The sequence below is a fragment of the Strigops habroptila genome, chromosome 1 (assembly GCF_004027225.2).
Source record: "Strigops habroptila isolate Jane chromosome 1, bStrHab1.2.pri, whole genome shotgun sequence".
Lineage (NCBI taxonomy): Eukaryota > Metazoa > Chordata > Aves > Psittaciformes > Psittacidae > Strigops > Strigops habroptila.
Window position 1 is genome coordinate 288,516 of NC_044277.2, and position 16,701 is coordinate 305,216.

A 16,701-nucleotide genomic window follows, 5' to 3' on the forward strand; every position below is an offset into this window, starting at 1 on the left:
TATTCAAAAGAAAAGAAAATGCTACCAAAACTCTTTAAATGGAAATAGAAGTTTATAAAATAGGACTTACAAAAGAAAGAAAAAAACGAACAAAAAAAGAGATGTTTGGAAACATGAAAGCACGGATCACAGCTGAAACAGGGTAAAAATGGAAAAAGTTTTACATTTACGTTTAAGAAATATTGAGGAAATAAAACCCCGTGTCCGGGTCAGGCACGCAGCGGCGCAGGAGCTGCATGTAGGTGAGGTTCTCGTGGGTGTTGGGGTCGAAGAAGCCCTTGGTGTCGTCGCTGGGGTCCGAGAGGATCTGGTTCATCTCCTGGTCGAAGTAGCCGCGCCGATAGGCCACCTCCACCGGCAGGCGGTGGCTGTGCACGGGGTCGACGATGCCGCCGGTGGCGATCTGGGCCTCGAGCAGGCGGATGCCGTGCTCCTTGACGATGAGCTCCTTCTGCATGGCCTGGAAGAGGGAGATCTGCTCCCCGGTGTAGGGGTCGGTGTAGCCCGTAACGGCACGCTCGGCCGACAGCAGCTTCTCGTGCAGCTCGCTGCCCACCAGCCCCGAGGAGACGGCCTCGTCCACGGACAGCTTCCTGTTGGCCAGCGGGTCGACCAGGAAGCCGGTGGCAGCCTGCGCCTCCAGCAGCACCAGGGCCGTGCCCTGCCTCAGGATGCCCTTCCACATGGCCTGGTAGATGCTCATCTTCTCCAGCTTGCCGGGCTCGGCCTTGCAGGGCACCAGCACGCCAGCGATGCAGCCCGTGCCGTCCAGGTAGCGCTTGACGGAGGCCATTTCCGTCACCTCCGCCACCGTCTTGGCGCCCTGCACCAGGTCGGCCAGCGTGTCCTTGTCGATGATGCCCGAGTCCGCCAGGTCCGAGGCAGTCACCTGCCTCCTGAGGCCCGTGAACTTCACAGCGCTGCTGCGCTCCACCGCCTCCTGGACCAGGGCCGTCAGGAGCCCTGCCAGCTCGTCCAGCGCCAGGCTCCCGGCCCGCAGCAGCCCCAGCAGCTCCTGCCTCTTGGCCTCGCAGACGTACCTGGAGAAGAGGAGCTCCCACAGGGAGACCTTCCTGCCACGGAAGCCGCTGGCCGGGACCTCAACGGTGCGGGACTGCAGGGACCGCTCCAGCTCCTGCTCCCTCTCTTGCTCCTGCTCCTGCTCGCGCCGGGAGCCCGCCGGCTCACCGTTCTGGGTGGGAACCGGTGCTGCGGCCTCCCGCTGCTCAGCCCCAGTGATGATGGTGGTGAGGAGGGTGCTCATCTCCGAGATGGTGACCGTCCCCGCCTTGTAGCGGCGCAGCAGGTCCTGGCGCCGGTGCTCGGGCACGTAGCGGGAGAAGAGGAGCTCCCAGAGGGTGACGCTCTGTCCCTGGAAGAGCCCCACGCTGAGCGTGGTGTGGGCGGCCTGCAGGGCTTGGCGGGCCTCCTCGCTCAGCTGGTGCAGCACGGAGCCCTTGTCCATCAGCTGCAGCATCAGCAGCCCCGTGTCCGGGTCGGGCACGCAGCGGCGCAGGAGCTGCATGTAGGTGAGGTTCTCGTGGGTGTTGGGGTCGAAGAAGCCCTTGGTGTCGTCGCTGGGGTCCGAGAGGATCTGGTTCATCTCCTGGTCGAAGTAGCCGCGCCGATAGGCCACCTCCACGGGCAGGCGGTGGCTGTGCACGGGGTCGACGATGCCACCGGTGGCGATCTGGGCCTCGAGCAGGCGGATGCCGTGCTCCTTGACGATGAGCTCCTTCTGCATGGCCTGGAAGAGGGAGATCTGCTCCCCGGTGTAGGGGTCGGTGTAGCCCGTAACGGCGCGCTCGGCCGACAGCAGCTTCTCGTGCAGCTCGCTGCCCACCAGCCCCGAGGAGACGGCCTCGTCCACGGACAGCTTCCTGTTGGCCAGCGGGTCGACCAGGAAGCCGGTGGCAGCCTGCGCCTCCAGCAGCACCAGGGCCGTGCCCTGCCTCAGGATGCCCTTCCACATGGCCTGGTAGATGCTCATCTTCTCCAGCTTGCCGGGCTCGGCCTTGCAGGGCACCAGCACGCCAGCGATGCAGCCCGTGCCGTCCAGGTAGCGCTTGACGGAGGCCATTTCCGTCACCTCCGCCACCGTCTTGGCGCCCTGCACCAGGTCGGCCAGCGTGTCCTTGTCGATGATGCCCGAGTCCGCCAGGTCCGAGGCAGTCACCTGCCTCCTGAGGCCCGTGAACTTCACAGCGCTGCTGCGCTCCACCGCCTCCTGGACCAGGGCCGTCAGGAGCCCTGCCAGCTCGTCCAGCGCCAGGCTCCCGGCCCGCAGCAGCCCCAGCAGCTCCTGCCTCTTGGCCTCGCAGACGTACCTGGAGAAGAGGAGCTCCCACAGGGAGACCTTCCTGCCACGGAAGCCGCTGGCCGGGACCTCAACGGTGCGGGACTGCAGGGACCGCTCCAGCTCCTGCTCCCTCTCTTGCTCCTGCTCCTGCTCGCGCCGGGAGCCCGCCGGCTCACCGTTCTGGGTGGGAACCGGTGCTGCGGCCTCCCGCTGCTCAGCCCCAGTGATGATGGTGGTGAGGAGGGTGCTCATCTCCGAGATGGTGACCGTCCCCGCCTTGTAGCGGCGCAGCAGGTCCTGGCGCCGGTGCTCGGGCACGTAGCGGGAGAAGAGGAGCTCCCAGAGGGTGACGCTCTGTCCCTGGAAGAGCCCCACGCTGAGCGTGGTGTGGGCGGCCTGCAGGGCTTGGCGGGCCTCCTCGCTCAGCTGGTGCAGCACGGAGCCCTTGTCCATCAGCTGCAGCATCAGCAGCCCCGTGTCCGGGTCGGGCACGCAGCGGCGCAGGAGCTGCATGTAGGTGAGGTTCTCGTGGGTGTTGGGGTCGAAGAAGCCCTTGGTGTCGTCGCTGGGGTCCGAGAGGATCTGGTTCATCTCCTGGTCGAAGTAGCCGCGCCGATAGGCCACCTCCACGGGCAGGCGGTGGCTGTGCACGGGGTCGACGATGCCGCCGGTGGCGATCTGGGCCTCGAGCAGGCGGATGCCGTGCTCCTTGACGATGAGCTCCTTCTGCATGGCCTGGAAGAGGGAGATCTGCTCCCCGGTGTAGGGGTCGGTGTAGCCCGTAACGGCGCGCTCGGCCAACAGCAGCTTCTCGTGCAGCTCGCTGCCCACCAGCCCCGAGGAGACGGCCTCGTCCACGGACAGCTTCCTGTTGGCCAGCGGGTCGACCAGGAAGCCGGTGGCAGCCTGCGCCTCCAGCAGCACCAGGGCCGTGCCCTGCCTCAGGATGCCCTTCCACATGGCCTGGTAGATGCTCATCTTCTCCAGCTTGCCGGGCTCGGCCTTGCAGGGCACCAGCACGCCAGCGATGCAGCCCGTGCCGTCCAGGTAGCGCTTGACGGAGGCCATTTCCGTCACCTCCGCCACCGTCTTGGCGCCCTGCACCAGGTCGGCCAGCGTGTCCTTGTCGATGATGCCCGAGTCCGCCAGGTCCGAGGCAGTCACCTGCCTCCTGAGGCCCGTGAACTTCACAGCGCTGCTGCGCTCCACCGCCTCCTGGACCAGGGCCGTCAGGAGCCCTGCCAGCTCGTCCAGCGCCAGGCTCCCGGCCCGCAGCAGCCCCAGCAGCTCCTGCCTCTTGGCCTCGCAGACGTACCTGGAGAAGAGGAGCTCCCACAGGGAGACCTTCCTGCCACGGAAGCCGCTGGCCGGGACCTCAACGGTGCGGGACTGCAGGGACCGCTCCAGCTCCTGCTCCCTCTCTTGCTCCTGCTCCTGCTCGCGCCGGGAGCCCGCCGGCTCACCGTTCTGGGTGGGAACCGGTGCTGCGGCCTCCCGCTGCTCAGCCCCAGTGATGATGGTGGTGAGGAGGGTGCTCATCTCCGAGATGGTGACCGTCCCCGCCTTGTAGCGGCGCAGCAGGTCCTGGCGCCGGTGCTCGGGCACGTAGCGGGAGAAGAGGAGCTCCCAGAGGGTGACACTCTGTCCCTGGAAGAGCCCCACGCTGAGCGTGGTGTGGGCGGCCTGCAGGGCTTGGCGGGCCTCCTCGCTCAGCTGGTGCAGCATGGAGCCCTTGTCCATCAGCTGCAGCATCAGCAGCCCCGTGTCCGGGTCGGGCACGCAGCGGCGCAGGAGCTGCATGTAGGTGAGGTTCTCGTGGGTGTTGGGGTCGAAGAAGCCCTTGGTGTCGTCGCTGGGGTCCGAGAGGATCTGGTTCATCTCCTGGTCGAAGTAGCCGCGCCGATAGGCCACCTCCACCGGCAGGCGGTGGCTGTGCACGGGGTCGACGATGCCACCGGTGGCGATCTGGGCCTCGAGCAGGCGGATGCCGTGCTCCTTGACGATGAGCTCCTTCTGCATGGCCTGGAAGAGGGAGATCTGCTCCCCGGTGTAGGGGTCGGTGTAGCCCGTAACGGCACGCTCGGCCGACAGCAGCTTCTCGTGCAGCTCGCTGCCCACCAGCCCCGAGGAGACGGCCTCGTCCACGGACAGCTTCCTGTTGGCCAGCGGGTCGACCAGGAAGCCGGTGGCAGCCTGCGCCTCCAGCAGCACCAGGGCCGTGCCCTGCCTCAGGATGCCCTTCCACATGGCCTGGTAGATGCTCATCTTCTCCAGCTTGCCGGGCTCGGCCTTGCAGGGCACCAGCACGCCAGCGATGCAGCCCGTGCCGTCCAGGTAGCGCTTGACGGAGGCCATTTCCGTCACCTCCGCCACCGTCTTGGCGCCCTGCACCAGGTCGGCCAGCGTGTCCTTGTCGATGATGCCCGAGTCCGCCAGGTCCGAGGCAGTCACCTGCCTCCTGAGGCCCGTGAACTTCACAGCGCTGCTGCGCTCCACCGCCTCCTGGACCAGGGCCGTCAGGAGCCCTGCCAGCTCGTCCAGCGCCAGGCTCCCGGCCCGCAGCAGCCCCAGCAGCTCCTGCCTCTTGGCCTCGCAGACGTACCTGGAGAAGAGGAGCTCCCACAGGGAGACCTTCCTGCCACGGAAGCCGCTGGCCGGGACCTCAACGGTGCGGGACTGCAGGGACCGCTCCAGCTCCTGCTCCCTCTCTTGCTCCTGCTCCTGCTCGCGCCGGGAGCCCGCCGGCTCACCGTTCTGGGTGGGAACCGGTGCTGCGGCCTCCCGCTGCTCAGCCCCAGTGATGATGGTGGTGAGGAGGGTGCTCATCTCCGAGATGGTGACCGTCCCCGCCTTGTAGCGGCGCAGCAGGTCCTGGCGCCGGTGCTCGGGCACGTAGCGGGAGAAGAGGAGCTCCCAGAGGGTGACGCTCTGTCCCTGGAAGAGCCCCACGCTGAGCGTGGTGTGGGCGGCCTGCAGGGCTTGGCGGGCCTCCTCGCTCAGCTGGTGCAGCACGGAGCCCTTGTCCATCAGCTGCAGCATCAGCAGCCCCGTGTCCGGGTCGGGCACGCAGCGGCGCAGGAGCTGCATGTAGGTGAGGTTCTCGTGGGTGTTGGGGTCGAAGAAGCCCTTGGTGTCGTCGCTGGGGTCCGAGAGGATCTGGTTCATCTCCTGGTCGAAGTAGCCGCGCCGATAGGCCACCTCCACGGGCAGGCGGTGGCTGTGCACGGGGTCGACGATGCCACCGGTGGCGATCTGGGCCTCGAGCAGGCGGATGCCGTGCTCCTTGACGATGAGCTCCTTCTGCATGGCCTGGAAGAGGGAGATCTGCTCCCCGGTGTAGGGGTCGGTGTAGCCCGTAACGGCGCGCTCGGCCGACAGCAGCTTCTCGTGCAGCTCGCTGCCCACCAGCCCCGAGGAGACGGCCTCGTCCACGGACAGCTTCCTGTTGGCCAGCGGGTCGACCAGGAAGCCGGTGGCAGCCTGCGCCTCCAGCAGCACCAGGGCCGTGCCCTGCCTCAGGATGCCCTTCCACATGGCCTGGTAGATGCTCATCTTCTCCAGCTTGCCGGGCTCGGCCTTGCAGGGCACCAGCACGCCAGCGATGCAGCCCGTGCCGTCCAGGTAGCGCTTGACGGAGGCCATTTCCGTCACCTCCGCCACCGTCTTGGCGCCCTGCACCAGGTCGGCCAGCGTGTCCTTGTCGATGATGCCCGAGTCCGCCAGGTCCGAGGCAGTCACCTGCCTCCTGAGGCCCGTGAACTTCACAGCGCTGCTGCGCTCCACCGCCTCCTGGACCAGGGCCGTCAGGAGCCCTGCCAGCTCGTCCAGCGCCAGGCTCCCGGCCCGCAGCAGCCCCAGCAGCTCCTGCCTCTTGGCCTCGCAGACGTACCTGGAGAAGAGGAGCTCCCACAGGGAGACCTTCCTGCCACGGAAGCCGCTGGCCGGGACCTCAACGGTGCGGGACTGCAGGGACCGCTCCAGCTCCTGCTCCCTCTCTTGCTCCTGCTCCTGCTCGCGCCGGGAGCCCGCCGGCTCACCGTTCTGGGTGGGAACCGGTGCTGCGGCCTCCCGCTGCTCAGCCCCAGTGATGATGGTGGTGAGGAGGGTGCTCATCTCCGAGATGGTGACCGTCCCCGCCTTGTAGCGGCGCAGCAGGTCCTGGCGCCGGTGCTCGGGCACGTAGCGGGAGAAGAGGAGCTCCCAGAGGGTGACGCTCTGTCCCTGGAAGAGCCCCACGCTGAGCGTGGTGTGGGCGGCCTGCAGGGCTTGGCGGGCCTCCTCGCTCAGCTGGTGCAGCACGGAGCCCTTGTCCATCAGCTGCAGCATCAGCAGCCCCGTGTCCGGGTCGGGCACGCAGCGGCGCAGGAGCTGCATGTAGGTGAGGTTCTCGTGGGTGTTGGGGTCGAAGAAGCCCTTGGTGTCGTCGCTGGGGTCCGAGAGGATCTGGTTCATCTCCTGGTCGAAGTAGCCGCGCCGATAGGCCACCTCCACGGGCAGGCGGTGGCTGTGCACGGGGTCGACGATGCCGCCGGTGGCGATCTGGGCCTCGAGCAGGCGGATGCCGTGCTCCTTGACGATGAGCTCCTTCTGCATGGCCTGGAAGAGGGAGATCTGCTCCCCGGTGTAGGGGTCGGTGTAGCCCGTAACGGCGCGCTCGGCCGACAGCAGCTTCTCGTGCAGCTCGCTGCCCACCAGCCCCGAGGAGACGGCCTCGTCCACGGACAGCTTCCTGTTGGCCAGCGGGTCGACCAGGAAGCCGGTGGCAGCCTGCGCCTCCAGCAGCACCAGGGCCGTGCCCTGCCTCAGGATGCCCTTCCACATGGCCTGGTAGATGCTCATCTTCTCCAGCTTGCCGGGCTCGGCCTTGCAGGGCACCAGCACGCCAGCGATGCAGCCCGTGCCGTCCAGGTAGCGCTTGACGGAGGCCATTTCCGTCACCTCCGCCACCGTCTTGGCGCCCTGCACCAGGTCGGCCAGCGTGTCCTTGTCGATGATGCCCGAGTCCGCCAGGTCCGAGGCAGTCACCTGCCTCCTGAGGCCCGTGAACTTCACAGCGCTGCTGCGCTCCACCGCCTCCTGGACCAGGGCCGTCAGGAGCCCTGCCAGCTCGTCCAGCGCCAGGCTCCCGGCCCGCAGCAGCCCCAGCAGCTCCTGCCTCTTGGCCTCGCAGACGTACCTGGAGAAGAGGAGCTCCCACAGGGAGACCTTCCTGCCACGGAAGCCGCTGGCCGGGACCTCAACGGTGCGGGACTGCAGGGACCGCTCCAGCTCCTGCTCCCTCTCTTGCTCCTGCTCCTGCTCGCGCCGGGAGCCCGCCGGCTCACCGTTCTGGGTGGGAACCGGTGCTGCGGCCTCCCGCTGCTCAGCCCCAGTGATGATGGTGGTGAGGAGGGTGCTCATCTCCGAGATGGTGACCGTCCCCGCCTTGTAGCGGCGCAGCAGGTCCTGGTGCCGGTGCTCGGGCACGTAGCGGGAGAAGAGGAGCTCCCAGAGGGTGACGCTCTGTCCCTGGAAGAGCCCCACGCTGAGTGTGGTGTGGGTGGCCTGCAGGGCTTGGCGGGCCTCCTCGCTCAGCTGGTGCAGCACGGAGCCCTTGTCCATCAGCTGCAGCATCAGCAGCCCCGTGTCCGGGTCGGGCACGCAGCGGCGCAGGAGCTGCATGTAGGTGAGGTTCTCGTGGGTGTTGGGGTCGAAGAAGCCCTTGGTGTCGTCGCTGGGGTCCGAGAGGATCTGGTTCATCTCCTGGTCGAAGTAGCCGCGCCGATAGGCCACCTCCACGGGCAGGCGGTGGCTGTGTACGGGGTCGACGATGCCGCCGGTGGCGATCTGGGCCTCGAGCAGGCGGATGCCGTGCTCCTTGACGATGAGCTCCTTCTGCATGGCCTGGAAGAGGGAGATCTGCTCCCCGGTGTAGGGGTCGGTGTAGCCCGTAACGGCGCGCTCGGCCGACAGCAGCTTCTCGTGCAGCTCGCTGCCCACCAGCCCCGAGGAGACGGCCTCGTCCACGGACAGCTTCCTGTTGGCCAGCGGGTCGACCAGGAAGCCGGTGGCAGCCTGCGCCTCCAGCAGCACCAGGGCCGTGCCCTGCCTCAGGATGCCCTTCCACATGGCCTGGTAGATGCTCATCTTCTCCAGCTTGCCGGGCTCGGCCTTGCAGGGCACCAGCACGCCAGCGATGCAGCCCGTGCCGTCCAGGTAGCGCTTGACGGAGGCCATTTCCGTCACCTCCGCCACCGTCTTGGCGCCCTGCACCAGGTCGGCCAGCGTGTCCTTGTCGATGATGCCCGAGTCCGCCAGGTCCGAGGCAGTCACCTGCCTCCTGAGGCCCGTGAACTTCACAGCGCTGCTGCGCTCCACCGCCTCCTGGACCAGGGCCGTCAGGAGCCCTGCCAGCTCGTCCAGCGCCAGGCTCCCGGCCCGCAGCAGCCCCAGCAGCTCCTGCCTCTTGGCCTCGCAGACGTACCTGGAGAAGAGGAGCTCCCACAGGGAGACCTTCCTGCCACGGAAGCCGCTGGCCGGGACCTCAACGGTGCGGGACTGCAGGGACCGCTCCAGCTCCTGCTCCCTCTCTTGCTCCTGCTCCTGCTCGCGCCAGGAGCCCGCCAGCTCACCGTTCTGGGTGGGAACCGGTGCTGCGGCCTCCCGCTGCTCAGCCCCAGTGATGATGGTGGTGAGGAGGGTGCTCATCTCCGAGATGGTGACCGTCCCCGCCTTGTAGCGGCGCAGCAGGTCCTGGCGCCGGTGCTCGGGCACGTAGCAGGAGAAGAGGAGCTCCCAGAGGGTGACGCTCTGTCCCTGGAAGAGCCCCACGCTGAGCGTGGTGTGGGCGGCCTGCAGGGCTTGGCGGGCCTCCTCGCTCAGCTGGTGCAGCACGGAGCCCTTGTCCATCAGCTGCAGCATCAGCAGCCCCGTGTCCGGGTCGGGCACGCAGCGGCGCAGGAGCTGCATGTAGGTGAGGTTCTCGTGGGTGTTGGGGTCGAAGAAGCCCTTGGTGTCGTCGCTGGGGTCCGAGAGGATCTGGTTCATCTCCTGGTCGAAGTAGCCACGCCGATAGGCCACCTCCACGGGCAGGCGGTGGCTGTGCACGGGGTCGACGATGCCGCCGGTGGCGATCTGGGCCTCGAGTAGGCGGATGCCGTGCTCCTTGACGATGAGCTCCTTCTGCATGGCCTGGAAGAGGGAGATCTTTTGTCCTGTGCAGGGGTCGGTGTAGCCCGTTACAGCTCTCTCTGCTGAGAGAAGTTTCTTCTGTAGCTCACTTCCTACCAGCCCCGAGGAGACAGCTTCATCGACAGAGAGCTTCTTGTTAGTTCCCGGGTCAATGATGAATCCGGTGGCAGCCTGCGCCTCCAGCAGCACCAGGGCCGTGCCCTGCCTCAGGATGCCCTTCCACATGGCCTGGTAGATGCTCATCTTCTCCAGCTTGCCAGGTTCAGCTTTGGAGGGCACTAGGATGCCGGCAATGCTTCCAGTTCCTTCGAGGTATTTTCTCACACTGTCCATCTGAGATATTTCTTCTGCAGTCTCTCTTCCTTCATGGAGTTTTTCCATCATTTCTTCCGTAATTATCTTTGCACTGAAAAGTTCTGATGCTGTGATTTGTTGTCTGATTCCTTGGAACCAGACATCACTTCTGTCCTCTTCTTTTCCTTTAATGATGTTTAGTATTGTTTCAATGATTCCTTGGATAATGTGATGGGATTCCTCTTTATATTTTTTCACCAGTTCTTTTCTCTTCTCCTCTGTGATGTACTCAGAGCAGAGAAGTTCCCACAGTGATAATACTTGTCCTTTGTATTTTCCAACAGGCACTTGCACCTTTGTAGACAATAGGGAAGTTTTTGTTTGCTCATCGATGTAGAAATAGTCATCATCCTTCTCCATGACCTGCAGCAGGTATAAGCCAGTTTCTCTGTCTTTGGAACATCTCTGCAGGAGCTGACTGTAACTGATCTTCTCACGAGTGTTTGGATCCATAAAACCTTTGATGCCATGGTCTGGATCAGAGAGCACAAGGAACATGTCGTCGTCCAAGTATCTGCGCTGGTAGGCCACCTCCACAGGCAGGCGGTGGCTGTGCACGGGGTCGATGATGCCGCCGGTGGCGATCTGGGCCTCGAGCAGGCGGATGCCGTGCTCCTTGACTGTCATCTTCTGCTTTATGGCCTGGAAGAGGGACATTTTCTTTCCTGTTTGGGGATCTGTGTATCCCGTCACGGCTTTCTCTGCCGATAGGAGCTGCCTGTGGAAGTTGCTCCCCACCAGCCCGGACGAGATGGCCTCGTCCACAGAGAGCATCTTATTTTTCAGTGGGTCAATGAGGAAACCAGTGGCAGCCTGTGCCTCCAGCAGCCCCAGAGCACACTGCTCTGTGAGAAGGCCCTTCTTCAGGGCCTGGTAGATGCTCATCTTCTCTTTCCTTGATGGGAGTAGAACCCCAGCAATGCATCCAGTGCCCTCTAAGTACCTCTTGATGGTGTCCCTCTTGATGAGGCTGGCAAGCGTGAGACTTCCATCCTGCAGCTGCTCTAGAGTTTTCTTGTCAATGATCTCAGAGTTAAACAATTCTGATATCGACACGTCCCTCCGGAGTCCTTTCACCTTGAGGGTTTCTGCTCTTTGCTCTGTGCCCTCAATGATTCTGAAGAGGAGGATTGTAAGGTCTTCCAGTGTTAGGGTTTTGCACTTGTACTGCATCACCAGTTCTTTCCTTTTCTGCTCAGAGATGTAATGGGAGCAAAGAATTTCCCAGATGGAAACTGTCTGGTCCTTAAACTTTCCAGCTTTTATGTTAAGGGGTTTTGAGCGCAAATCCTGCTTCGTAAACTCATCAATGTAGAAGTACGTTCCTCCCTCCTGTACAACCTGTAGCATGTACAGCCCAGTCTCTGAATCTTGGACACATCTCTCCAGGAGCTGCATGTAGGTGAGGTTCTCGTGGGTGTTGGGGTCGAAGAAGCCCTTGGTGTCATCGCTGGGGTCTGAGAGGATCTGGTTCATCTCCTGGTTGAAGTACCCGCGCTGGTAGGCCACCTCGACCGGGATGCGGTGGCTGTGCACGGGGTCGATGATGCCGCCAGTGGCGATCTGGGCCTCGAGCAGGCGGATGCCATGGCTCTTCACAATCAGTCCTTGGTTCATGGCTTCAAAAAGGGACATTGGGGCTTTCGTGTAGGGGTCGGTGTAGCCCGTCACGGCCCGCTCTGCACAGAGCAGCTTTTCAAAAACCTCCCCTCCAATTAGACCTGCAGCTAAGGCTTCCTGCACTGAGAACTTCTGGTTCTTCTCTGGGTCAATGATGTAACCAGTGGCAGCCTGTGCCTCCAGCAGCACCAGCGCTGTCCCTGGCCTCAGGATGCCCTTCCTCATGGCCTGGTAGATGCTCATTTTCACATTGCTTGGCCGTATGAGGACCCCTGCTATGAAATTGCTGCCCTCCAGGTACCTGCGGACAGAGTCCATTTCAGTGACTTCTTCGACTGTTTTCTTCCCCTGGTTGAGTTCATCGAGGGTTTTCTTGTCTATCAGTTGGGACTGGAAGAGGTCACTGGCAGAAACTCTTTTCCGCAGGCCCTTGAATGCAAATTTCTTGCCTTGTGTCTCCGTCTCTTTGATGATTGTGGTGACAATTGCTATGATTTCATGCAGCACTTCAGTGTTCTCGTCTTTGTACCTTTGCACCAGCTCTCTTCTCTTGCTGTCTGAGAGGTATTCGGAGTTGAGAAGGTCCCATACTGACACTGTCTGTCCTTTGAAGCGCCCTATGTTGACACAGACAGTCACAGATTTCAGCACCTCCATGGTCTGTTCATCCACACAGAACATCGCGTTTTCGGACAGGGGAAGGAGCCAGAGACCTGACTCAGGCTCCTGAAAGCATCTGTCCTTCAGCTGCTGATAGGTCACGTTCTCCTTTGTGTTTGGATCAAAGAAGATTTTGGTGCTGTCATCCAGCTGGGACAGAGTTTGGTTGAGGTCCTCATCATAGAAGCCGTACCTGTACGCAGCCTGGAGTGGAAGGTGGAGGTGGTGAATGGGATCAATGACCCCTCCAGTGGCCAGCTGTGCCTCCAGCAAGGGAACAGCCTCTCCCAGGGGAATCAGCTCCTTCCTGAGTGCTTGGCACAGGGAGATGGAGCTCCCGGTGTAGGGGTCTGTGTAGCCAGTCACTGCCCGCTCTGCCAGGAGGAGCTTCTCAGTGAGCTCTTCGCCCACGACAGCAGCTCTCACTGCATCCCTCACGCTGAGTCTCTGGTTCGTTGCTGGGTCACTCAGGTACCCTGTGGCCGCCTGAGCTTCCAGCAGCCTCAGAGCAGCCCCAGGGAGGAGGAGATGGCTCTTCATGGCATCATAAAAGCTCATCTTCTTTTTGGATGCCTCTATGAATACCCCGGCAATGCTGCCTGTGCCCTGCAAGTACCTCTTCACACTCTCCATCGCAGCCACCTCCTCAGGAGTTTGTATGCCCTGGGCCAGTTCTTCAAATGTCTTCTCTGTAATGATGCCAGCATCCAGCAGCCACACTGCAGGGACACTGCCCTGCAGACCCTCCAAGGTGATCTGAGTGCGGGCTTTCATCTCCATCTCCCCAACCAACCTGAGCACGAGAGCAACCAGCTCCTGCAGCAACATTTCCTCAGACCGGAACCTCTCCATAAAGTCCCTTCTCTGCTCCTCGGTGAAATACCCGCAGTGGATTAGCTCCCACAGGGAGACCCCTCTCTCCTTCACCACAGTTTCCCTGAAGATCTGCTGGATTTCTTCGTCGCTGTGGGCAGGAGCAGCTGCCTGTGGCAGAGGCAGCAAGTGGAAGCCGGAGACCTCATCTTTCTGGCAACGTTTGATCAGCTCAGCGTAGCTCACAGTCTCTTTGCTGTCTGGGACACAGAAGGCTCTGTTGTCATCACTAGGCTTAGAAAGGGCCTTGCTCGTGTCCTCATCCAGGCACCCTCGCTTCTGGGCGGATTCTATGGGGATATAGTGGCCACACATTGGGTCAATGATGCCTCCTGTAGCCATCTGCACCTCCATTAACTGCATGGCCTGTTTGTCTGCGATCAGGCCCTTCTTCATCGCCTGGAAGAGGGGTATCTTCTTGCCTGTGAAAGGATCTTTGTAGCCTGTGACAGCCCCTTCTGCATGCTGCAGCTTCTCATGGACTTCTGGTCCAATGACTCCCTCCTTGATGGCATCGTCCACGCAGAGCTTCTGGTTGTTGACTGGGTCGATGATGAAGCCTGTGGCAGCCTGGGCTTCTAGCAGTGGGAGGGCCACTCCTGGCAGCATGATGTTCTGCTTCATGGCCTCATAAATGCTTATTCTCTGGTTTGATGGTTGGAGAATGATCCCCCCGATGCTGCCAGAGCCGTAGAGGTACTTTCGGACAGAGTCCATGTGCAGGACTTCCTCTGGCATGACGGCTCCTTCCAGCACCCTCTCAAACAGGGACCTATCAATGACACCGGTCTCCATCAGGTGGTAGGCACTGACACTGCCCCTCATGGCTGGGAACTTGATGGGTGCCCATCTTTTCATTTCCTCTTCCAGCATGGCTCGGATTTGCTCCAGGGTGAGCTTCCGCAGCTGGTAGTGGTTGAATATCTCCCGGCGCTTCCCCTCACTGAAGTACTCGGAGTTCAGCAGGTCCCACACAGAGACCTTCTCTCCCTGTAACCGCCCAAACCTGACCGGCAACCAGGAGCTCCTGAACACCCGTCTGGTGGCTTCATCCACAAACTGGCGCTTTCTGCTGTTCAGGGGCAGGACGCAGAGCCCGGTGGACGGCTCCGTGATGCACTTCTCCTTCAGCTGCAGGTAGGTGAGGTTCTCATGGGTGTTGGGGTTGAAGAAGCCCTTGGTGTCATCACTGGGGTCAGAGAGGATCAAGTTCATCTTCTTGTCGAAGTACCCACGCTTGTAGGCCACCTCGACCGGGATGCGGTGGCTGTTGACGGGGTCGATGATGCCGCCGGTGGCGATCTGGGCCTCAAGCAGGCGGATGCCATGCTCCTTGACAATGAGCTCCTTCTGCATGGCCTGGAAGAGGGAGATGGTGTTCCCTGAGTAAGGATCTCTGTAGCCAGTGACTGATTTCTCTGCAGCCAGAAGCTTGTCGTAGACATCGGGGCCAATGACGCTTGCTCGCAAGGCCTCGTCCACAGAATACCTTCTGTTGGCAGCTGGGTCAATGATAAACCCGGTGGCAGCCTGGGCCTCCAGGAGGATCAGGGACGTTCCTGGCCTTAGAAGTCCCTTCTGCTTCGCCTGGTAGATGCTGATCTTCTCTTGGGAGTCGGGGAGCAGCAGCCCACTGATGCTGCCTGTCCCTTGCAGGTACTTCTTGACCGTGTCCATGCTGACGACTTCTTTGGCCGATGTTTCTCCCTCCTTCAGTTTCTTAAACAAATCTTTGTTGATGATTTCAGAGCTCAGGAGCTGGTCAGCTGTCACCCGGTCCCTCAGCCCTTCAAAGGTGACTTTAGCAGAGGAAGCCGTCTCCTCGATGGTGGCACTGACTGCCTTACCCAGCTCTTGCATGGAGAGCATTCCTGCAAGGTACTGCTGGGACAGAGCAGCTCTTTGCTCACTCTGGATGTAGTCTGAGAAGAGAAGTTTCCAGAGAGACATGGACTTTCCCTTGAATTTGCCCAAAGCAACAGGTACCCGTGTGTTTTCCAGAGCTGTCTGGGTCTTGTGGTCAAAGAAGAGGTGGGTTCCCTTGGGTCCCTCTCTGCTCTCTCCTCCAAGAGGCAGCAGCAGGAGCCCAGTGCTGGGATCAGTCACACAGCACTTGAGCAGGTCTGTGTAGGTCAACTTCTCCTTGGAGCTTGGGTCCAAAAACCCTTTCATGTCATTGGTAGGACTGGAGAGGAGCTGTCTCGTGGCTTCATCCAGGTACCCCCACTTGCAGGCTGTCTCCGTGGGGACACGGAGGTGTTTGCCTGGAGCAATTATCCCACCAGTGGCTATCTGAGCCTCCAGAAGGCAGAAGCCATGATCCTTGGGGACAAAGCCCTTCCTGATGGCTTGGAACAGAGAGAGCATTTCTCCAGTGCAGGGATCCCTGTATCCTATGATGCTCTTCTCAGCTGAAGACAGTTTCTCATGAAGCTCTGGGCCGATGAGACCGACCCTGACAGCCTCATCAACTGAGTAGCTTTTGTTCTTGATGGGGTCTGTCAGGCTGCCCGTGGAGGCCTGGACTTGCAGGAGCATCAGGGCAGTGCCAGGCATGAGAAGATGCTCCCTCAGTGCCTGGTAAAGGCTTTTCTGCTCACTGGAAGGCAGGACAACACCAGCCACGGTTCTCGTCCCACGCAGGAACTGCTGAACCGAGTCACTCTCTGCAACCTCCTGAGCAGAGACTCTTCCCTCCTCGAGACCTCTGAACGTGTCGGAGCTGATGATGCCTGAGTCCAGAAGGTCCCTGCTGCTCACCCGTCCTCCCAGCCCTGGGAACGTTGCCTGCAGGGTCAAGAGGAGGAAGCCTGAGCCTGGATCAACAACACATTGCTTGATAAGTTCCATGTAGGTGACCCTCTCCATAGTACTGGGGTTGAGGAACCCTTTGCTGTCCTCATTGCTGAGATCAGAGAGGAACTGGCTCATCTCTTCATCTAAATATCCCCTCTCACAGGCCACATCTGCTGGGAGCCGGTGCCCGGTGGCAGGATCAATGATGCCACCGGTCGCGATCTGGGCCTGGAGCAGGCGGGTGCCTTGGTCCCTCCCTACCAGGTCCTTCTGCATTGCCTGGAACAGGGGAATCTTCTCTTCCGTGTAGGGGTCTACAAAGCCAGTAGCAGCTTTCTCTGCAGAGAGCAGCTTCTCCTTCAGCTCCAGCCCCACCAGTCCCATCTGCACAGCTTCTGCCACAGACACCCACTTCTTTTTCACCAGGTCAGCCATGAAGCCCGTGGCTGCCTGGGCCTCGAGGAGGCAGAGTGCCAAGTCCAGACTCAGGAGGTGCTCCCTGGTGGCATCGTAAAAGCTCATCATCTTCTTGGAAGCCTCCACGTACACGCCAGCAATGCTGCCAGATGCCTCCGGGGGCTCGCTGGGACCATCCATCCCTGTCACTTTGCTCCCCTTGCAAGGTAGCACGTCCTGGCACCAGTGGCTTGCACCCGGGGTGTCTTCCTGGGGAGACACAGGGGCAGCGTGGCCATTCACCATGGGCTTGCTCTCCATCCTCCTGCTGCTCTGCTCCCACTGCTGTCACGAATCTGCATGGGAATGGGAAAGCTCAGTGAGAAACCACCTTTGCCGTGGATTTCATGCTAAATACCGGTGGGGAAAAGAAGAGATTCCTCCCAATCAGGAGGAAGTGAGAACCACAGGCTAAGAATGCCCAGGGCCATGTGCTTGTCCCTGAACCCCCCACCTGGAGTCATGTATCCAGT

At 61.6% G+C, this 16,701-nt stretch overlaps 1 protein-coding gene across 1 annotated transcript in view; it reads right to left on the reverse strand.

Annotated features, from left to right (window-relative positions):
* The window catches only part of EPPK1 (epiplakin 1), a 34,303-nt gene that overhangs the window by 12,542 nt on the left and 5,060 nt on the right, over positions 1 to 16,701 (reverse strand). The window contains exon 3 of the mRNA XM_030500622.1: positions 180 to 16,438. Coding sequence (XP_030356482.1) covers positions 180 to 16,438 — 16,259 coding nt within the window. The remainder of the gene's footprint in view (positions 1 to 179; positions 16,439 to 16,701) is intronic.